The sequence below is a fragment of the Astatotilapia calliptera genome, chromosome 18, assembly GCF_900246225.1.
Source record: "Astatotilapia calliptera chromosome 18, fAstCal1.2, whole genome shotgun sequence".
Classification (NCBI taxonomy): domain Eukaryota; kingdom Metazoa; phylum Chordata; class Actinopteri; order Cichliformes; family Cichlidae; genus Astatotilapia; species Astatotilapia calliptera.
In genome coordinates, this window is record NC_039319.1 from 9,810,440 (window position 1) to 9,832,985 (window position 22,546).

Sequence of the window (22,546 nt, forward strand, 5' to 3'; positions counted from 1 at the left end):
CAAAATAAATGTTAAGCCGGGTATCATACTGCACCCACTGTTCGCCCTGGGTCTTTATCAGTTCATCAGTCTAAGGTCCTCATATTCTGCAAGATTATAGCAGGAAGCTGTGGAATTCCATCATACCTGTAGTTCCTTTGGGATTACAGGCCTCAATCTGATCAGCTGATGAAGGTTTTGTATTTCCAAGAGTGTAGTGCAAAGGACAATTTAAAGAAGACATACCAAAAAAAACATCTATTTCACTTAAAAACATCAGCAAGAAAATTAGACTTGTTCTAAAGTATTAATATTTAAACAAACAAATAGTTAAAAGTTAATATCCAGCTGTGGCTGAAGTACTCAGGTTTCACTGTGTGTCCACTCTGACAGTTACTGCATGACACACAAACCCCAGAGACAAAAAACAAACAAACAACAAAACAAAGAAATTTATTGTGCTTGTTCGCCGGCTGAGGCTGAAGAAGCAGGAATGTGGGATTTAAACCGAGGCGACATTTTATTAGCAGATAGTAGAATGCATAGGGAATGCTGAGCCACCAAATCACACAGTAAGATGCTGTCCCAGATTCAGAACGTGCTGGAAAATCTTCTCACTCTCTTATTTATAAACTCCTGGACTCTTATTTACAACACTTCCCGGTACCAGATTTTTAAGAACATGCTAAGAAATATATTTCCCCTGAATGATGAGCTGGTGTTGATGTTTCTAAACAAGAAAATTCATAAATGGAGATTTGGGGTTCAACCAGTTCTCTGTTGCAGTTTTATAACTGCTGCTTTCATACAAATTTCAAGATGTCAGTCAGGCAGTTTGAATTCTTGATGGCAGAGTTGGGAACACATCTAGGGAAGCCGAATAATAATTACAGAGCATCAGCATAAATATTTGCACACGTTCGGTGTGTAAAGGCCTTAAATGCAATAGATGGATTTCATTTAAAAAAGGAAATAAAATATTTCCAGTTTGCGTAATGCCTGAATTCATCTTCTTAAGAGCTCTCGTAGAGGATTCTCAGTCTCGACGCTCATTTATCTCCTCCTCTCTCTCCAGCTGCTACGATGGTCGAGGTCGGACGCGACAAGAAAAACCCGGATGAATTCGCCATGGCGTTAGACGAGACCCTCGGAGACTTCGCCTTTCCCGACGAGTTCGTCTTTGATGTCTGGGGCGCCATAGGAGACGCCAGGGATGGAAGACTTTAAATTTGCAGCTGCCTCCTCCCTCGTCGCATATTCCACAAACACACACCCCAAAATCTTCATAATCTCCGAAGTCAACTGGACAAACTTTAAATAGCACCACCCAGGAGGGGGGGTGGATGCAGTGTCCCGCCCTCTCTTTGTTCTTAGGTGTAGCTTTGCTCTCTGCCAAGGCGTCTTTAAAAGTCAGGTTTAGCGCATCAGCACTTCTTTTGTGTAATTGTTACACAATTACACAAAAGAAGTGGACCCACCTCCGGCCTGCTGACATTCCAGATGTTGTGTAAACCTCAGCGACAGAACAGCTGCAGTTTGAAGCTCACGATGCATTTAAGTGTCGTCCTGCAGGGGTCTGTTAAATGGTACATGCACAACCTTAAATTTTAGAGTTTGATCATGTTTTATAGTAGCTGTGTGATTTTTGAATGTTCAGATGTATTGCACAGCTTTTTATAGGCTTATTTTTATATGTGGAGGTGCTGCTGATTTTTACAGCAGCAGCATTGTGTAATTATCAGTCATAGTGATTGTAGCAATACTCCTCTCTCTCCAGAAACCTGTTAAATCGTTTAAATGATAGAAGTTGCCCTTACGACACATCTCGAGCAATACAGAGAGGACTTTTTACTTGGAACGCCTTTTGATGACGACACACATTCCTCATATTTCTTTTTCTCGTCTTCTGTTAGGTCTGTTCAGCGTTTCTTTCCCCCTGTAATTTATTTTATAATAGAAAAATCAGATGCTGTAAGACTTTCAAAGATGTGGCTCGACATGAAGGCCACGTCCAGATCAACTTCAGTCTGCAGTCTTAAATAAATGCACTTGTATTAATGTAACTGCACCGGCTGTCAAAGTGAATTTAAATACAGACTGATTACCGTCATATTCTGATGTTAACTATAAGGGATCACTTTTGTTGCATAGACAATAAAATTTTTACTGTTAATGTGACTGCTGTGTCATGAATGCATCTGGCTCCAGACTTGGTTGTGCATCTTCCTCTGAATATTTGCAGTTCATTGTAGCTGGTAATGTTTGAAAAGGCTTATTTGTATTTTGTAGTTTTTTTTAGTTTAGTTTCAGTTTTAGTCTTATTAGTTTAGATTTACAGGGTGTTTCTCAGGGGTAGGATTTGGGTAAAATCTGAATATTATGCTTCGTCACACAGGTAGTGTGGACAAATGTTATCAAGCTGAAAAAGGCTAAAACTTTAAGGACATTTCTCTTTTTTTTTATATTTTAGTTTTCCACATTCAAAAACTTGTGTGGGTTAGTTTTAAGATTATTTAGTCACACCTAGTTCAGTTTATCCTTTTTATTTTTTTTATTTTTTTTATTTTTTTTTAAAACCAGGAGGCCGAAGCCTATCAAAGAGGAGTACAGCCTACCAAGTCCCTAGGCTATTCCTGCTCCCATTCACCTACAACCAATTTATAATCAATTAATCTAACTTGCATGTATTTGGATTGTGGTAGGAAACCACAGGGAGAGCATGCAAACTCCACCCAAGGGTGCTCCAGCTGATTCCTGTCCTGCTATGAGACTAGTTCCAGTTTTACTTAATACAATAATAAAACCTTGTGAGGCTCAGAGTGAAATGAGTCAAAGCGTTCAACCAAACAAACTTTATTTGCACACTTGGCCGTGTTCATGTATAAAATACATCAAGACACTTCACAAATGATCCCTTCCCTTAATTCAAGAGTTTAATGAGGCCCATAAAAAATGAAGAGTGGTGTCACTTTACAAGCAGCAAAACAGGAAAAACAAAAACTGTAATATAGATCATAGACTGTATAAAAGGTGGAGGCAGTTTCAGTGTCTGAAAAGTGACGCCAGAAGCACAAAGTACCTCATAACTGCTTTCTTTCTAATGATCATCAGGGGGCGATTCGAGTGGTTGCAAAAAGACCTCGGGTCCTATAGAAGTCTATGTGGAAAAGACCCTCTCCCTTGACTTTTTAAACGCTTCCTGATGAGCTGATGGTTTCAAAACCCAAAAGAAGGTGACAGCGAATAAGCTCATTGAGGCTTTAGAACAAGACTTCACTAACCAGAGCGTGGCGTCATGGTAGCTCCAGCCATCTTCCATACTGTCTATGGTTTGGATGAGTAAGTATACACAAACTGGTGGGAATAAATCAGTAATAAATCAGATGTTCAAAGCCCATGTCGTGCATGGTGAAAAGTTTCACAGACAGATAAGATACACCTACTGTAGAGGATCTCTGGAAGCACATCACTGGAGGCGTTTAAAGACTTAATCGGAACTAAGGTGAAAAGTGTAGCTTCAATGCTCCTGGGTGAAAACTTTAAAGGTCTCTTTGTGTGTTTGAGAAATGAAACTTGTCTATGGCAGACGGAGCATCTTCCTAAAGTCTTGGCTTTTCAAAGGTGTGATGTTTCTAACTAACTGACAACAGATGGCAGTAAACGTGGCTAATTTGAGTTGGTTGTATCCTCTACAGACAGTAAGTACAGTATATGGCATTTAATTACATTAGGAGGAGGAGTAAAAGACAGAGAGAAATACTAAAGCACCGATTCCTATAATGGTTGGCTTCAGTCAGTGAGACAAACCCCACTGTGTGAAAAAGGATAAATATCCTAAGGGGTGGTTTGGAGGAACTTGAAAGCACAGGCTCAGGTAGAGGAAGTTTAGCCCTTACAGCCTGAAGCCCGTCGTAGCCTCCTCACAGCTCATCTCCAGTGTGACCTTGGTTGAAGGTGTCCCCTGTCAGCTTGTCCTGAGCCTCCTTCATACCGGATATAACTGAGTAGCAGAGAGGAAAGAAAGGCAGAAATAAATAAACATGAACTGCTGAAAGTTTGGAAGATATATCTGAAGTTTTGTTGTATTTGTACAGCAACAAGGCACAACCACAGTCGTCTTAAGGTGCTTTAAGATGAAGGTAAAGACCCTACAATATTATAGAAAGAGCCTTAATGATCCAGTAATGTATACCTAACTACATGGTGACAGGAGGGAAGAAGAACTCCTTTTTTAAAGGAAGAGATATTTCAGGTGATTTTACATCACATGATGGTTTAATCTTAAGTGGGCTGAACCAGTGCAACTCTGTCAGCGTGAAGAGGTCCAACTACACATTTACTCCCTGAGATGTCTTAATATGAGAAAAACTAGCTGCTGATTAATTTCTTACGTATTACTCAGTTACTTTGGTAACCATGGGGGAGGTTTTTAATCAGCAGGACAAGCTGTGAAACTTACACAAATACAGTTAAACATAAAATTTATACCCTACTTCACATTTTCTAAAGCCACCTTGTTGGGTTCATATTGGAGTCTTTGCCAGGCTGATTCTGGCCCCCGGGCCTTATGTTTGACACCCCTGCAATACAGGATAGATCCATGCTTTCTTGTTGTTTATGCCAAATTGTGACCAGACCATGGCAGTGTTGTGTAATCGAGACTCATCTGACCAGGCAACGTTTTTCCAGTCTTCTGTTGTCAGATTTTGGTGAGTGCATGCAAACTGTAGCATCAGTTTCCTGTTCCTAAATAACAGGAGTTTCACCCGGGTTGGTCTTCAGTTTCTTAAATATATCCAGTCTGGTACCAACGACCTGCCACCTTCGAAGTAAATGAAATCACCTTTTCACCTCATTCTGATGCTCAGTTGGAACTTCAGTAGGTTGTCCGTATGCTTAAATGTATTGGCTTACTGCTATGTGATTGGCTGATTAGAGATCTGTGTTAGCAAGCAGTTAAACAGGTGTACCTAAAAAAACGTGTTCAGTGTAGTCTGCAGTACAGTAAATCTCATCTCTCCTCTTCTGAAATTTGTTTTTTGTCCTGTTTTCTCTCTTTTCTACCCCTCAGTTCCAAACCAACCAGGGCATCTTTTCCCTGAGCCTGCTCTTCCTTTTAAAGGGGAGTTCTTCCTCCCCACCACCAAGTGTTTGCTCATAGAGGACAGTTTGTAGGATCTTATAATATAAAGCAACCTTAAATTGGCTGTGAAGTGAATTTAATATCCCACCAACAGAGAAATGATCATCTGAACTGTTACCGTGTTCTGCATTGCTGTAAAAGTACTTGTAGTTGGGGTTCCCATTTTTGTTGTTGATTTCAGGATGGACATGGCCCAGCGGATCTGTGAAGGAAATAAAGAGGGGAGAAAAAGAAATAGTTGAAACAAATAAAACAAAAACTGTGTTTTTCATTTAATCTAAGATGTTCTTGACGAATAATTCCTCATATGATATTCTGATGTTTATTTATGAAGAGGTGGGTTTTATTAGAAAAGTCTGGGTGGTGGTGCGGTGTGGTGTAGGGCCGGGCCGGGTAGCTCAAAGAGCAGTGATATTGAGCAGCACAGCTGTTGTAGCCATACATCTGTTAATCAGCTTCTCCTTTGATGTAGCAGCATGCTGAGACCTGCCATGCTGGGCAGTTCCCAGCACAGCGCACAGCTTTTTCTTAGTATAACGTGAGTCTGTGCGTGCAGGATAAACTAATAAAGACTGCTGGCTGTCTAAATCACCGGCTTTCAACATTTTGATGATCAAGGCACACTAAAAGGGAAAAAGACATTTTTTGCCGTCCATACGTCAAAATTTCCCATCATTATGTCAAACTTTTGATGTAATTACTAAGAAAATAACTGAAAGTTCAAAACATAACTTGAAATTTGAGTTAAATTGACACTTTAAGTTGATAACTTGAAATTTATGGAGAGACATTTGCTTTAAAAGTGTTGCAAATGCATACCTTATGATCCACAAGCATAAAACTAAGATGTCCCAGTTTACACTGTGAAAGAACGCAACTTACGTCTGTGGATCTGTGCAAAGCTTTCAGTGTGAAAAATCCCAGGTGGGCCTGGGACATGATCTGTACGTATCAGGCAATTGTGCACACGCATTTAAGGCTTTATAGTAAAAATGGTAGATGGCCTGTATTTGTATAGTGCTTTACTTAGTCCCTAAGGACCCCAAAGCGCTTTACACATTCAGTCATTCACCCATTCACACACACATTCACACACTGGTGATGGTAAGCTACATTGTAGCCACAGCCACCCTGGGGTGCACTGACAGAGGCGAGGCTGCTGGACACTGGTGCCACCGGGCCCTCTGACCACCACCAGTAGGCAACAGGTGAAGTGTCTTGCCCAAGAACACAATGACCTTGGGGCTCGAACCGGCAACCTTCCGATTACAAGACGAACTGCCAACTCTTGAGCCACGATCGGCCCAGCAAGTAAGCAAGGGATGTTGCCTGTACTTTTAGCCTTTGGATTCTTTGGATAGACGCATTTTTAAAAAAGTTTACGTGGATTGGAGTGTGCATTTGCGAGTCCTCAAAAGTTGCTCACGTTTGCAAATTTTAGTTCACGCTTCCTACCCATTTGTAACACTTTTGAGGCAAATTTCTCTCCATCTAAATTTTGACTTATGGATAGCAAAAATATTTTTGCAGTGGCTGAAACAAGCTTCCACACCTTTTACAGCCTGTCTGACCTACAACAGGGTCATGTCAACCTCTGGTTCAGATCTGATATATCTTCTCGGAAGGAATGTCTGGCCAAATTATTCTTTTTAGGGCAAATAAGTGCATAAAAAGTACAGACACAATTCATTCATAAACTTTTGAGTTTATGTGTAGAACTGCAGGAAGTTCAACCTGCCCATTAGGTCTTTTTTAAACATTTCCCAAAGAGAAGTGGATGAGACTTGTATGACAATATTGTTTAGAAACTTTTCGTTGTATTATTTATAACAATACTAACTTTGTCTTTAGTTCTAAAAACTTTCTGTTTTCTGATAATATAATGTAACCTGGACCAGAAAACTATTACTATTACCACTAACTGCACAAGGAGTCACTCCTCAAAGATGTTTACATCAAGGCTGATTACGCCCCCGCTTTCCTACCAAGGAAAAGAATCCGAGGAATGTATCCCCCATCTGGGCTGAAGGCTTCATCCTTTGGCTCCTCTTCATCCTGTTAAAATGAGAGATTAGTGGAAACAAATCCAAAAACAGCCAATGTGTCAATTCTGACTTGTAGCATGATGATAAAACAAGAAATAAAAGGGAACAAAAACTTGATAGTTTTACATCAATACACTGAAATAAACAGAAAATATAAGAAGCAGCTGCTTTAAGGTGCTTTCAATATATCCTCACCTCCAGGTTCACCATTACAAAGTTGTGTGCCAGTTCAGAGATCTCCTTGGATTCAGCAAACTTGGGCTTCAGTGCTGATTATAAAAACAACAACATAATAAAGAGGTTATTTTACACCACAATCAAATGCAAACCAACCAGAGCTTTTATATTTACAATGAAGAAACTTAAATAATTAAAAGCCTCTGTTGTTCTTTAGTTTTAGAATTAAGACATTCCTTTAAGTAAAAAAATAAAACTCAAATTTTCAGATCTGCTGAATTCTCATGTTACATTTCACTTGTTACTGAAAATAGTCACTTTTTCCAACAACCCTTCCGGTTTTTGTCATTTCCTGATTGCTTTGTTTGTCCCAATTTTCCACATTAGGCATCTGGCTGAGATCCAAAGACGGGCTTCCTGATTAACAACAACACTGTAGCCACGATTTGGATCATTTTAAAAAGCTGATAAAAACAGTTGATTCTGCTTTCAACAGAAATATTTTTCCATGAATATATTTTCTGTGACATTGAAATTGTTAAGCAATATCCTAAGTTAATTAAACAAATATAAAACTCAATTTCAGGCATTGTAGATCGATTTCATCTCCAACTTTTGTCATTCTTGGACTTTACAAGAGGGGCCTTGCATGACTCAGAATCATCCTTGTTTAGCTCCTTAGTTCATCTTCTGTCTGAAAGGAGCTGGTTTAGCTCATCTACCTTTAAGGCGACTTTCTTCTGATTGGCTGTTCATCATAAACAGACCCCAGGGTTTGAGCAGATGCACAGATTTAAATACCTGGGAGTCCACATACACAAACACCTGACATAAGCAACTAACATCACTGCGGTTTTAAAAAGGCCCAGCAGCATCTGTACAGCTTCAGGTGTTTAAGCATCTCTGCATTGCTACCTTACAGGTTTTCAGGAGCTTTCTGGCAGGCTGCTAAACCACTGGTAACATGCCCTGCACTAAAAAAGCAGCGCTTTAGGGGCGTTTTAAAGTATCCATACAACAGCCTGTTCTCGCAGACAACACAACATGTTCATTTTTGTTCATGAGCCACAGATCTAAAGTTTAACATACTAAATTCTCAAATGTCCACATTTTAACACTTAATGAACCAGTCAATTACAAAAAAATGTGATATCTTAAGAGGTGTAAGCGTAATTTCAACACCTTGTCCTGGTTGTTCAACAAAGTGAAGCTACTATTATTACGTGTACATAAATTTACTGATCATAAAAGCTTCACGTGTACAGTATTTGATGACTCAGACAACTTGTCTAAATTTTAACCCTTTTATGTTTAAATGTTTTCTGTAAAAAAAATATATATATACCGTAATTGTCGGGCTATAAGCCGCTACTTTTTGCACAAGCTTTGAACCCTGCGGCTTTTAGTCAGGTGCAGCTTTTCTATGGATTGTCCATGAGCGGATTTGTTTTGTTTGTTCCGCTGTTGTACGGCACTACGTTGCCTGGCGGAAGGATCGGGGTTCAAGAGTGGTATGTTGGTCACATGTCCATCCGCCAGGCAACGTAGTGCCGTACGAAGTAGCGCGAAAAACGAACTTCAAAGTAGCGCTACGCGTTCAGCTGGAGGCGTGGATGACGAGCGGCGATAAACTTGCGAAAAGCAAGTTATGCCCAACTCCACCATTGGATTCTGACAGCGTGGAAAAGTGTGAAAACATCCACGATCACCAACGGATTTTGAAGGGCTGGACTGCTGCATGATGGAGAGGAGGACACCGCCACGGCCCTTCTGAGGGTGTTCGACTCTGACACTGACAATGAGGATTTCTTTGGTTTTGAAAGTGACAACGAAGGAGAGAAGAAGAGTGGATGACGAAGCCATCCTGAGCCTGTTCGTTTCCGACACTGGAGAAGAGGACTTTGGTGGTTTTAGTGCGCAGGAAGAAGAGAAAGATGGTGGTGAATGACTGACTTTTCTTCTTGTTAAAGCCGTGTCGCTGCACCTGAGCCTAAAAGGTAGTCCGAATCTATTTTTCTGGTGTGCTGTAGGTTACTGTTATGTACTACATTTGTTACTCATTTATGAAGCACAGTACATGTTTTGTACTTGTAATTACCGCTACTTGTACATATACCTAAAAAGTTATGCAAATATGTACCCATAACTTGTTTTTCAAAATATTAATAAAAGTAATGTCTCCAAACAGCCATCTCTTTCCTGACAATTCGCTTTGTGCATATTCTCTTACATATGATAAGTCAACATTGAAACACCTGCGGCTTTTGGTCAGGTGCGGCTAATATATGTACAAAACAGGATTTTCCCCTGATTTTAGCTTGTGCGGCTAATATTCAGGTGCGCTCTGTAGTCCGGGAAATACGGTATATTTAAGCAGGAAATATGCAACATTTCTGGCTTTGATTCTCTCTTCAAAGTAATGTCAATCGACTAAATTCAAAAATGTTCACCATGATTTTAATTACACCTAATGTGGCGTATTTTTACGTTATAGAAGAGATTTTTCGGTGGAACATTATTTTACCTTTGCAGGCTCCACACCAGCTCTTGTGGATGATGACCATGATCGGCAGCCCGCTGTTAATTTAAACACATTTAAAAGTGCATCAAAACCAAAATTAAACTCATGCTGTTCCAAACTGAAAACTCCTCACACTGCTCCATGTTTTTAAAGTCTGAAATTGCCACACATGAAAAACTACACCCGCTCGTTGACAACTTGTCAATCTGCTCCTCTAACCAGGACAAAAATAGATATATGCGTGGGGGGTTTTAACAGCTGCCTCGGGCTAATCTTTGCACAAAAGGCTCTTTGGCAGCATTTCAGGAAGTGTTTGTAATATTTTAGCTCACCTGGCTTCAGCTTCTTTCTTGGCATCTTCCAGCGTCCTCCAGTGGATGTGATCACCGAATCCTGCAGGCAGAGACAATCAATGAGCACACCCACACTGTGTATCTGGTATTGTGTTGCACACCAGGGTGTGTTCGCCCTAAATACTCAATCAATAGATAGGGGTATGAGGAAACTCTGGCAAATACTACTGAATGGCAAGTTATTTGATATTAGTCATATAAAAGTCGCTGGCTAGATAGTGCTATAGCAAACAGGGCTGAAACAAGGTACTTTATACAGCTACTTCACCAATAATAAAAGTAGTAGTAGCTTATTACTAGTAGTACTATTAATAAGCATGAAATACATTTTAGATAAACAAAAATAAAGTGGCAAATTTACTAAAGAAAAAACTATTAAAATTAAAATCTGGAAAATTTATGAGGAAAAAATGTAAGAAAAAAATGGGAAAACTGAGAATTAAAATGTGGCGAATTTATCAGAAATAAACCGGCAAAATCTGCAAGAAGAAAAAGCTGTTTGATAAAAAGACAAAAAAACATTTTATTTAACATCCTCTTTATTTTCTACTCTTTCTACTGCTACTTCTGAATAATTAAGATGGCAATCAACGGATTAATCATTTGTTTCAGTACTAAACTTTAATCGCATTCACTAGCTTGTTTCTTTTAACGCCCACTACTAATTACATTCATACTGTACAACTTTTTTTTCCAATCAAAATGAACAACATTCATGTAGGCATATTTTATTTAAGCATATATCTCATCTTCCTGTGTTCTTAGCGAAAAACATTTTAATTTGAGTGAGTATAATTATAAGTTAATACAGTAGTAATGAAGAAATCGTTAAACTAAAAGGAAAATTCAGGTCTGTAGAGGACTTAAAGCTATAAAACAACTCGGCTAAGCTGACCAGAAAAACTACAAATTATGTCTGCCCGACAGAAACACATGCTTACACCTGCTCAGTAAACCAGGACACGGATATTAGGTTTCAGGGTGAAAGACATCTGGCTCTGCTCTGCTCTGCCACTGATGACAATATCAATGAAGCTACACAAAGATCCTGCTTTAAATCAATCATTAACTCCAGATTTAGACTCACCTCTCCCGCTGGTGGCTTCCACAACCTCCTGGAAACACGATAAAGAGATTAAAAGCTGAAAAACTGAGAAAAGGCCGAAGTTCAGCAGAGAGGTTTGCATTTTGAGTGCTTTTCCTTGTCAAAATGCGGACGGGAACAGCTAATAGCAGTGACCGATAGTTAGCCAAGTGACCCGGATGTATAACAGCCGCGTTTCATAATAAAAGCTGTGCACAGGAAAACCTGGTTTTGTTTTGTTTTTTAATAAATATATGTTACAATTCTTCTTTCTTTCTTTCTTTCTTTCTTTCTTTCTTTCTTTCTTTCTTTCTTTCTTTCTTTCTTTCTTTCTTTCTTTCTTTAATAAAAGAAAATTTACAATTTTCTGTTTATTTGCCTAGATTATTTAGTTTTCCATGGTCCCTTTGAATGTTCACTTCAGTCAGAAGTTTAAATCTGCTTTTACAAATCGACGGGATTTGAACAGTTATTTTTCCAGAGTTGAATGATTGTACAACTTACATCTTTAATGACTATAGGAAATGAGAGTTGTTTGCACAATTTATTTTTGATTTCCTGTAGTCCACACAGGATCAAATGTTTACACACAGGCTAAAATATATTCATACACTCAATTAGATCTTTTAATAAGCAGAGCTCAAGGTTCTACAATGTCTTTTAACTTGACAAGGCCAAAAAGTGTTAACTTCTCCTTGGTGATCACAATTGACAACAACCGGTAATTTCTCAAAGGAGATCTGTAGAATTGTAGCTTTCCGTTGGGAAGGTGTCTTGGAGTCATTTTGAAACAACTGCAGATTTCAAGATCATAACTTTAATTACCTGTACACAACTACAAGTTTCCAGATGTATCACCACTTTTCCAAGGTCTGGAAGAAGACCCAAACTGTCACCTTTAGATCAGAGGAAACAGGTTAGGATGTTCAGAAACAACCCGGGCACAACCAAGGCTCAAGCCTGTCATGAATTAGAAACTGATGTGACACCAGTGTTACTGTCCACAGTGAAGTGAGTTTTACATCACCATGGTCTGAGAGGTGCTGCTTCAAAGTCAACACCTTCAGGCTCGACTAGTGTTTGCAGCCCTTCACATGGACAAACCAAATGGCTTCTGGAGAACAGTTGAGCTATTTGACCACAATGATGAAAAGTATGTTTGGAGTAGTAATGATGAGGCTTTTAAACCTAGGAACACTTTTCTCATTGGTCAAGCATGGTGGTGGTAGCATTACACTCTAGGACTCTTTTGCTGCCAGTGGTACTGGTACACTGCACAAAGTGGTTAGAATAATAAAGAAGGGAAGAGCACAATTGGGTGTTCGAAGAGACAATAATCCCAAATACAAATCAAAAATGGGTTAGGAATGGATAAAGCAGGCTAACATTAAGTTTCTAAAATGGCCTTCCCAAAACCCCAACTTCAACCTCTGTTGATAATTTGTGGACTATGCTTAATAGCCGGATCTGTGCCAGGAAACCAATTAAAACTTTACCAAATCTGCCAAAAAGATTGGTCAAATATCAGCGGTCGAGATGCAACTTTAACCAATCATTAATGGGATTTTGTTCATATATACCCTGTATGGGTTATAGAAAATCCAAAATAAACACAAACTTGTGCACACAGTTCTTGTTTATTTAAATTAATTAAAGGATTTTGTCCAGTCATACCAACCTGAATAAAGAAAAAATCGAAAGAAATCATGAAAAGCCCCAAATTACCATGACATTAATGTCCGTGACGAATGTATGTAAACTTCCCTAAAACTTTCATTTTTGTTATAATCATGTTGTGTTTGTGGGCGTGCACGTTTGTGCGCGCGTGTGTGTCCGCGTTTTACTATTGGCCAACGGTGATTCATTTTCCTTTTGGAGGGGCGGGTCATATGACATCACATCCACATAACCGCGTGCTCTTCGCTGCTTTGTCACATAGTGAAGCTAGACAACGAAATTCTGATATGACACCGGAAAGTTGTGCCAAAATAAAAGTTTGAACTACATCGAAATATAGCAAATATACAATATATTTACATATGTCAGTTAATATAAGTTTAAATTTAACTTGAGATATTTTTAACATTTGCATTTATGTCCTTTTCACCTGGATAAAAGCTATATAACATCGTTTGACGGGCGTTATTTAAACCTTATAGTGAAAATCCCAACAGGAAATGTATGTAATTGCTGTTGACTTAACGATAGTTTAAGCTAAGCTGGGTGGTTAACGGCGAGACTAGTACAACTGACCGTCAGCAAATTCATTACCACAGGTAATTTGGGGGGTATTTCTCAGCAGACATCTGCGCTGGTTTGTTTCCATCGTTGGATTTGAGCTTAAATTTAGGTGTCGATACCAAAGCAGGTGCGTTCAGCTTGTTTCTTCTAGTTTGGTGCTAGCATTAGCTTAGCTGCTCAACTAGTTAGCAGCCTAACTAGCTACAGTTATCGTGGATGTAATTTAAAACGACAAAGCCCAGATATATCTCTTCATCACATTCAGTGTATAATGGTCAGCAGGTTGAGTGTAACGATTAGATTGTCAGTCAGCTCATTTCCAGTTTGTTATTTTGGGGGATTATTGTAGCTCATGCTGGGACTATTGTATTTCAGCAGCAGCATGCGGCGCTCCTCAGGCAGATGGTGGTATTAAGAGCTGAAAAAAACAAAAACTGTTTTTTTCCCCTCTTTGATAAGCATGGGAATAAAATCACGTTAAATGTGTGTTTTGTTTTTTACTTTCAAAACAGAACACTATGAATCAAGAGAAGCTCGCTAAACTTCAGGCTCAGGTCCGAATAGGTGGAAAGGTAAGAGTCTGCTGGATCTCTTCTTTTATTCTAATTATGGTAACTTAACAGATGTCACATTTTGGATTCATCTGTCATGGGTTCATTTTCCTGCTCATTTCAAGGTGTGATGGTATTCAGCTGAGGTCAGGTGTTTCCTCCTGACCTCAGCATTCCCTTTTTGGGGGAGGGCAGAGCTGTGCCCCTTCATCTGTGGCCTCTCTGGCTTTGTTCACATTTATTGTGAAGCCTTCAGTCACACACTAGGTGGCGTTATTTGTTTTTCTTGCTCTGAAATTCCTTTAACCTCACGTCGACATTCTCAACATTTTTTTTTTAAACTGGAGTGACCCTCAACAGACTCTTGTTTCTGTGTATCTATCACAATGAATTTGTGGTGCTGAAATATAGATGCATAATGTCTGGTTTAAATATTTGGGTGGGAGTAAAGCTCTTCCTTAAAATAAAAAACAAAAGGTTAGTGGACACTAGTTTAGCTCACTGGGTGGAGGAGGCAACCAATATCTCACATGGCTTAAGCACCTTTCTATGTTTTCTGTTCTTCAACCTATAGAAGCTTTCTGATAATTCAACCATCACAGAAGTTTGATTCGCTTCAATTGAGTAGTGTGGTTTGAACTTTTGGACTAACTTCCCTTTTTTGGGTGTAATATTTTGCTTACCAGTGCATCAATACTGACCATGTTTTGCTTAATATGGTCACATGGAAGGTCACATGACATACAGTAAGGTATGTCTTTTCTCTTGGTACTTAAAAAAAATCAGTTGTACTTGTCCAGTGGAGTGACCTGTGCTGTGACACTGTGAACATAAACAGGATTTCTTTACATTACACAGCTTGACAAAACCCCCAGTATCACCACCGTGGTTGGCAGCTTTCTTTCTTAATCCAGTTACATATAAGTAAAGAAAGCAGTGCTGCAGAAAATCATGTGAATTCATACATTTGTTTATGTTGTCACTTAGTACATTCTCAGTGCTACTGTTTGTTTCTCATGTGACATGGAATCTTCACATTACTCAGTGTGTCTCCCATATACCAATGAAGATGACGTGGTGTTTACCTTTGTTCCAAAGTGAAAACATTTCCTTTGATTTTGTTGCCTGTTGATAACTAGCCTTGAAATAGGCTTATGCTCTATTAGCTGTATTGCTGGCACTGTAAAACAGACTTGGTATAAAATGAACCAAGCATCAAAATGTGTTTTCTTTATCTCTAAATGAATTCAGGTACATTTCTGAGAGTGCACCAATTCTGCTTTAATTGTACTGCTCGGCTTCTTTCTGTGGGATAAATTTTCTTCTTCAGCAGTTTGAGTAACGTGCATAATCTCCTTCGGACTAGGTTATATGTTTAGCACCAGTCATGTAAAATAAGGGAACTCATTATGTCTGTCTTTATGGTACACCGCTCAGTAGGGCTGTTCAATATAACGATATATATCGGATGACGATATAAAAACATCTATAGTTTCATTTTACGCTATCATTTGTTTCGTGGTGTCGCAAAATAAACTGTTTACGGCAATATTTTTTTCATCGTTTTGATGGTCACTGCAGTGGCTATATTAATTTCTTAAAGTTCTCTCTTTCTCTTATATTTAATATAATCACACTACTGACGGACAAGCACCTGTTTTTATGCATTGTCGTTAGCAACAACGTCAGTGTTTATTTTCCACATAAACCTTTCACAATAAAGCTCAAGATCCTGTTAAGACTTTTCAAAATAAACTGAATCACGTGAAAGAGTGTGCGGAGTATTTACGGATGAGAAGCAAAAAAGAGCTGTTAGGTGCTAAAAAAATAAATCTTAGACTCAAACGTTAGAACAGGCTTTTCCCTGCAGCACACCGTGTAATAAATACTCACAAAGAAAACGGCGGCCGTTACAACTTATGTCTAAAAATGTATCGTTTCATGCTAAAAATGTATCGTTTCATGCATTGGTTAAAACACTCGACTCCAGTTACACGACGCCCAGCTGGAAACACTTCCCGCAAGTCGAGCTGCCCGAGATTCACAGAATTTACAGAAAATGTTACATTTTTGTGATTTATATCGTTATCGGGCGATAGATGTCTTACATCGGGATATGAGATTTATCGCACAGCCCTACCGCTCAGGTCTTCCTAACTGGACAGATGTTTAAATTTAAAGTGAAGTATGTTCCATACTTTCAGCCGCTCCCTTTAGTGATCACCATAGTAGATCACCTGCCTCCATCTCACCCTATCCCTAGCATCTTCTCTGTCATACCAACCCCCTGCATGTCTTCCTTCACTGCTTTCATGAATTCTTCACTGTGGTTTTGCTCTCTTCCTGCAGCCTGGCAGTGCCATCTTCAACATCCATTGTCCAATATATACACTACCCCTGTTCGGCACATATCCAAGCCATCTCAGCCTTGCCTCTCTAACTTGAGCTGTCCTTCTGATGTACTCATTTCTAATCCTGTCCATCCTGATCACTACCAGTGAGAATCTTAGCATTTTCAGCCCTTCCTTCTGTCCTTTTTGTCATTGCCACCACTGCTGCAGCATGACGCCACAGCATGTCGCTGCAACATGTTAATGAAAAGGTTTGGTTCTGTGTTTGCTTGTCTAACCAGTGACAAATACACAACAGTGGTTGTACACATGGCAGGTTCTTCAGTTTTCCTACTGTTTACACTCACAATGTTGGTGCATGTGGGAAGCCTAACTTCCAGCTGAAAATTCCAAGATTTCCAACTTTCCATTTCAAATGGAGCACTGTATTTTAGCTGTTTGTGGATGTACCGACGCTGCTCTGCAATTTTGACACTAAGTACTAGAGGCTAGTAGAGGCTCTCCATTTTCTATTAGTTAATCTGTTTTGTTTTGTTTTTTTCTATTTAAAATGATTGTAATGAATGAGCCAATCACAATCATTGTGGGTTGTGTAAATGCAGCTGCTTCTGGGGAAATTTGGGGTTCAAAATCTTTACCAAAGACACCGACCTTGAAAATTACCTGACTACTGCTCTGCCTCCTGAGCCACAGTATTTATAGATTAATGTAATTATCTTGAAGAATGCACTCTGAGATGGAAAGAATAAGCCACTCATTTATAATAATAATAAAAACAGGTCTTTTTCTGTGAGGGTAATTTTATGTCCGTGACAGGATGACGCGTGTGACCTTAACTATGTTTGACATTCTGGTTCACTCGGTTATGAAATCCATTTTTTCCCCTTCAGGGAACGGCCCGCAGGAAGAAAAAGGTTGTTCACAAAACGGCAACAGCTGACGACAAAAAGCTGCAGGGCTCTCTGAAGAAACTGGCAGTGAACAACATCGCAGGGATAGAAGAGGTGAGCCATCAAAGGGAAACTAATGCTACTGTCACTCTCTGTGTCTGTTCTATTTTGATTTGTTTCTTTCTGAGGATCCTGAATTTTTTATCATTATGTCATGCGGCATACGAAAGGATGAAAGATGGGGGGGGGCGCCTAAGTGAAATGCAGTCATGTCATCTTCCAGTTTATTTTTAGGGAGCTTTCAGCAAATGGGCATACCATAAAGTGTCTGTGTTACATCAGAGCATAAACAAAAAAGGGACCTTTACCTGATGCACATTTGTTTTGTTTTCTTTTTTTGACTGAATATATATTTTGTCTTTACAGCATACTGTTTATATTAAGATAATTACAGCAGTTAGTTTTGTTGTTGTTTTTTTGCAGGGCCTGTACAGTGTGGTGATTTTGGGCTAGATGTATATATTTTTTTCGTTACTTTGGCATCAAGCATCAAATAATATAATATATTTTGTTTTCCATTGATGAGTTTGATTATGCTCAACCCAGCCCCTAGCTTAAATCTGTTTACCTTATATGTGGCTGTTTTAAATGTGCAAACTGTGGTGTTTAGTGCCTCAGGAAAAACATGATTCATAGACCAGTCTTAAATCCAACAGTCTCATACGTCTTTATTTTGGTTGAATCACATCACACACTTGCTCATTTGGAACCTGATACAGTCACATAGCATAATCTGTACAGTGGGTGTTTCTGGGACAGGCCCAACAAAAACTACTCAAAGGACATTAATGCATTTGTCACAGATTCTTGAAAACTGAAATGTCTTCTGTGTTTGTAGTACTTTATTTCCTCAGAGCATTAAGACGTATTTCTGTTTTTGGAATCCTCTTCCCACCAGAGTGTCTAATATACCTGGGCTGGTCTTAGTAAGCCTGACAGTGCAAAATCTTGTAGGATAAAGGCTCTAATCCAGACTGTGCGGTTTCCCTCTTTCTCTCAGGTGAATATGATAAAAGATGACGGGACGGTGATTCACTTCAACAACCCCAAAGTTCAGGCGTCTCTGTCTGCCAACACCTTCGCCATCACGGGCCACGGAGAGACCAAACAGCTGACAGAGATGCTTCCCGGCATCCTGAGCCAGCTGGGAGCCGACAGCCTCAGCAGCCTGCGCAAGCTGGCTGAGCAGTTCCCACGGCAATGTGAGCATGCACACACAAAAACACACGTTCCGTGTCACAATGTCAGAGTGCCCTCTGAGGTTGTCATGCGAATAATGGTCACGGTCACGTCAGACAGAGGTTTTTTTTTTTTGTCACACAAGAATTATTGTGGTGAGAGGAGAGACTATTGTTCAGGTCTCCCTGTTGGCAAACGCAGAGCTTAAATGACTTGGGCGTTTGCAGCTGGTCATGGCTGAACTTGCTTAAGACACTTGCTCTTACATTATTGTGCATTAATCCAGCAGTGTTTTGTTTAGAGTTACTGAGGATTAGACGTAACGTGACTGTGAGTCTGAAAGATTCAGAGCACTCAGGGTAGTTGGTAGTTGGTAAGGGCAGGAACGCTTCCAGCACACGGTCTGAGCATCTAGATGATTCAGTCTGCAGGGGCTGGCCTTGTAGATGATGCACATGGAGATGAAAATAAACCCAGTGAAGCAAACATGGGAGACAGGACCATCTTTTTCACTTGGAAGCACAGCACAGCTAACCCTGTGCTGTGAATCTGTGCAGAGTCCAACACAGGAGCAGAAATAAAGGAAAATGTCACCGTGACGTCTTCTTAGGGGCCGTTCTGCAGCTTATGATAATGTTTTGTGGTCTTTTAGCACAGCTACTCTGATATTATGTTTGCAGCTCATCCTGCAAGTTGTGTGGCAGGTTCTGTGCCTCTCTCGTAGACTGTAAATAAAAGATGGCTGATGTAATTTGACACATTTCTTTTTGGACTCTGACTTTTAAACATCAGCATTAGTTAGCTTGAGTACAGCGTGATAGCTGTCACTTAGGTGTGTAACAGACTAAATATGAGAAATATGATAGTAAAATAAAACTGAAACACAAAGTTCCTGGATGACCTGTAGCAAACAAACATAATATTTCTCATAACTGTACTAAGGTGTTCCAAAAGGCACCACAATTCCATTTGGTGGGGGTGGTGATACACATCAGTCAGCACTACCACACCTCTAACTAAGCAATAACAAAAGTGAGTCACTATCTAGTTGTGATGAAGCGATCATTTATTTCTTCTTCGGAAAATTAGTCATTTTAACATCAGAGTCTATAACATTAGGGTTAATCATGATATTTCTAGCTTAATTTTACAGCCCTGGAGGTTGTTGTTTGGTTTTAATGGTGGGTTATATTTAGTCTGCAATAATTTCCCAGCAGAGCACCGCTTTGTACCAAGGGATCAGTGGATGTTAGCATTGTGGAAGTTGTAATGTGACCCTTAACATTTGATACATTTTTGTGTTTTCATTTTTTTTTAGCAATGGAAATGAAAGCAGTCAAGGAGGAAAACGCAGAAGAGGATGATGACGATGTCCCAGGTATTGATACAAATTATTATCCTTGAAGTAAACAAAGCTTCTTCCTCTGTAAAATCTCACTTTAGTTTTTTATATCTGGTTCTGATCTTGCTTGGGGCACATATAGTAGTTCATCAGTTATTTTGTGTGTTTAATCAGATAGTTTAAAGGTTCAGGGTATCAGGAATAATGGGGGGGGGGGGGGGTTCCCTTGAGGAGTAAATCACTGTCACTTTCAGCAGTTGTCTCTTGAATCTCTTTAACCGAACACTGTGCTCTGCTTTCAGAACAAAATCAGGTGATCTTTGTTGTTTTCTGTCTTGCAGATCTCGTGGAGAACTTTGACGAAGCCTCAAAGAATGAAGCAAACTGATTTTCCTTTTATTTTTATTTTTTTTTGCCCCCTTGGTCAACCGTTTTCAGTTTTTAATTTTAATTTTTTTTAACCTCTCACAGCCTCACAAGGGGCACCTCCCTTTGTGGGGGAACGGTTGTTAAAGGTGCGGTGCATCATCTCCAGAGACGTGAACCATTTCGGGTTAGCCTGCAGCCGCAGCAGCACTACGACACACACACACACACCTAAGTTCTGATTTCACTAGTCGGTGATATTGTGGACACAGTATCTGTAACTCTCAGCACCCAAAGGACTCGCAATAGTTTAGAAATAAACTTCTTATATGGTTAAATGTGGCTAGTATTTAAGAGATTATTAAATTGCAGTTAATGTGAATGAGTGATTCACTTAACATTATAGTGGTGATTATGAATTTAATAAAACATTTTTGGGCTATTAGAGTTTCTCTTCATTTACTTTACTGTTCAGATTTGTCAACCATATTTTGCTACCTATCCGCCTCGATGAGCAGCTGTAAAGTGGTCTGGTGAGGCCTTAATGTGTGAAATACTTGTTTTCATTAGTAACTGAGCTCTCATGTACTCCAGAAGTCCTAATGTCAAAGTGTAATAAATTATTGGGACAAACTCCTTCAGTCAAAGTAAAATTTTCTTTGTCGGGACACTGAGTCAGATGCTCTTTGGTTACAGTGTGTCCATGAGCTCTCGTGGAGACAGGGATAAGGAAGGGGGGCATCCAGAATCCTTTCTAGGAAAAACAATGTTGTCTTCAACACATTACTGTAATTCTATATAATTATTTAATATAGTTAAGCTTCTATAGGAAGAAAAAAAACGCTTAAGTTTTGAAGAAAAGAAATGGATCAACCTCGTAGTCTCACAGTGGTGTGATCCACCAACTTTCCCTAACATGTTTATTTTTGGAAAAGTTTTGGGTTGGGTTGAGTACTCGTTTTCACTCCAGTACAAGGAGTACAGGCAGGCTCTTCTGGCTTCCTCTGCAGCCGAAGAACATGTTGGGCAGCTATAACTGGAGCTGTTTTAATTCTCGAAATGCTGGGAAAGATGCTTTTAGTTCCCTCTTTAACAGAGAGTAGTAAAGGAAATAAGAGTGCTAACCCTTAAGTCATAGCCATAGCAATCTAATAGTTACTAAAACAACAATTGGAAAGTGACTCAGAAATGTAAATGTTAATGAGACATTTTTCCTATTATGCTACATTACATGGCCAAAACTGCTGAGCCCTTACAGATTACACCTACAGGAGCTGCTCAGCCATGAAACTCCCGGTGTACAGTTTCTGTGCTGATGGTAATTTTGTGTGGTATGCCTCTTTGTGGCTGAGCAGCTGTGGATCCTAAACACTTTGCAGTAACACTACATGTAGTCCACCACTTGCACAGCACTTTGCTCTCAGTCTGCTGGCTTACTTGGAAGCACTTGTCACTGTTGCCAAGTCTATCCCACTACGATACACCAAATCTGCTTGCGCTTGTTTAAAAACTCATCCTATAACATCAAGACTTGAGCAGCAAAACCTGACACACAGGTTCTTATCTATATGGGATATTATGACATCATCATGTTACCTTGCTACCACCTAGCAATGGGTGAAAATGACCATTTTAGTATTCATGTGCCTACATCAACCTTATGAAAGAACTGTATAATTTTACTTTATATTTACAAAGGTTGAATTAAACATGATATATTATGGCACCATCACATTGCCTGGCAACCACCTAGCAGTCAGTGTAGCCTTTCCCTGTTAGGTGTCAAACCTAAGGCCCAGGTAACAGAATTGGCCCAGAAGACCAACTGGACAACTTCCATTCGCTTCCGCTTATCCTTTTCAGGGTCGCGGGGGGCGCTGGAGCCTATCCCAGCTGTCATAGGGCGAGAGGCGGGGTACACCCTGGACAGGTCGCCAGTCTGTCGCAGGGCTAACACACAGGGACAGACAACCATTCGCACTCACATTCACTCGCACATTCACACAATGGCAATTTGGATTTTCCAATTAACCTATCCCCTCAAGCTGCATGTCTTTGGACGGTGGGAGGAAGCCGGAGTACCCGGAGGGAACCCACGCAAACACGGGGAGAACATGCAAACTCCTCACAGAAAGACCCCGGCCTGATGTTGGAATTGAACTCAGGACCTTCTTGCTGTGCGGCAACAGTGCTAACCACCGTGCCACCGTGCTGCCCTGAAGGAAAATATGAAGGAAGGCATCAATTTTGTACTTTTAACTGTA

General features: G+C 39.8%; 3 protein-coding genes across 4 annotated transcripts in view; 2 read left to right on the forward strand and 1 right to left on the reverse strand.

Annotated features, from left to right (window-relative positions):
• The window catches only part of gipc2 (GIPC PDZ domain containing family, member 2), a 29,020-nt gene extending 26,978 nt beyond the window's left edge, over window positions 1–2,042 (forward strand). The window contains exon 6 of the mRNA XM_026150070.1: window positions 1,055–2,042. Within this exon, the coding sequence (XP_026005855.1) occupies window positions 1,055–1,206 (152 nt within the window). The 3' untranslated portion in view covers window positions 1,207–2,042. The remainder of the gene's footprint in view (window positions 1–1,054) is intronic.
• Window positions 2,043–2,816: 774 nt separating this feature from the next.
• Window positions 2,817–11,482, reverse strand: txndc12 (thioredoxin domain containing 12 (endoplasmic reticulum)). The gene is made up of 7 exons (XM_026150806.1): window positions 11,306–11,482; window positions 10,198–10,258; window positions 9,869–9,921; window positions 7,363–7,436; window positions 7,108–7,177; window positions 5,241–5,324; window positions 2,817–3,979 (listed from the first exon to the last, which is right to left on the reverse strand). Exons 1-7 carry the CDS (start codon window positions 11,403–11,405, stop codon window positions 3,900–3,902), a joined length of 522 nt encoding a protein of 173 aa, XP_026006591.1. The 5' UTR covers window positions 11,406–11,482; the 3' UTR covers window positions 2,817–3,899.
• A 1,996-nt stretch (window positions 11,483–13,478) lies between these two features.
• On the forward strand, window positions 13,479–20,923 carry LOC113010965 (transcription factor BTF3 homolog 4-like). Of its 2 annotated transcripts, none has more exons than XM_026150275.1 (6): window positions 13,479–13,578; window positions 14,056–14,115; window positions 17,336–17,449; window positions 18,396–18,597; window positions 19,893–19,952; window positions 20,258–20,923. In XM_026150275.1, the coding sequence occupies exons 2-6, from the start codon at window positions 14,062–14,064 to the stop codon at window positions 20,302–20,304; spliced, it is 477 nt and encodes a 158-aa protein (XP_026006060.1). In that variant the 5' UTR covers window positions 13,479–13,578; window positions 14,056–14,061; the 3' UTR covers window positions 20,305–20,923. The 2 variants fall into 2 exon arrangements, with proteins under 2 accessions (XP_026006060.1, XP_026006061.1); XM_026150276.1 differs by lacking the exon at window positions 13,479–13,578 and adding an exon at window positions 13,585–13,670.
• The last annotated feature ends 1,623 nt before the right edge of the window (window positions 20,924–22,546 follow it).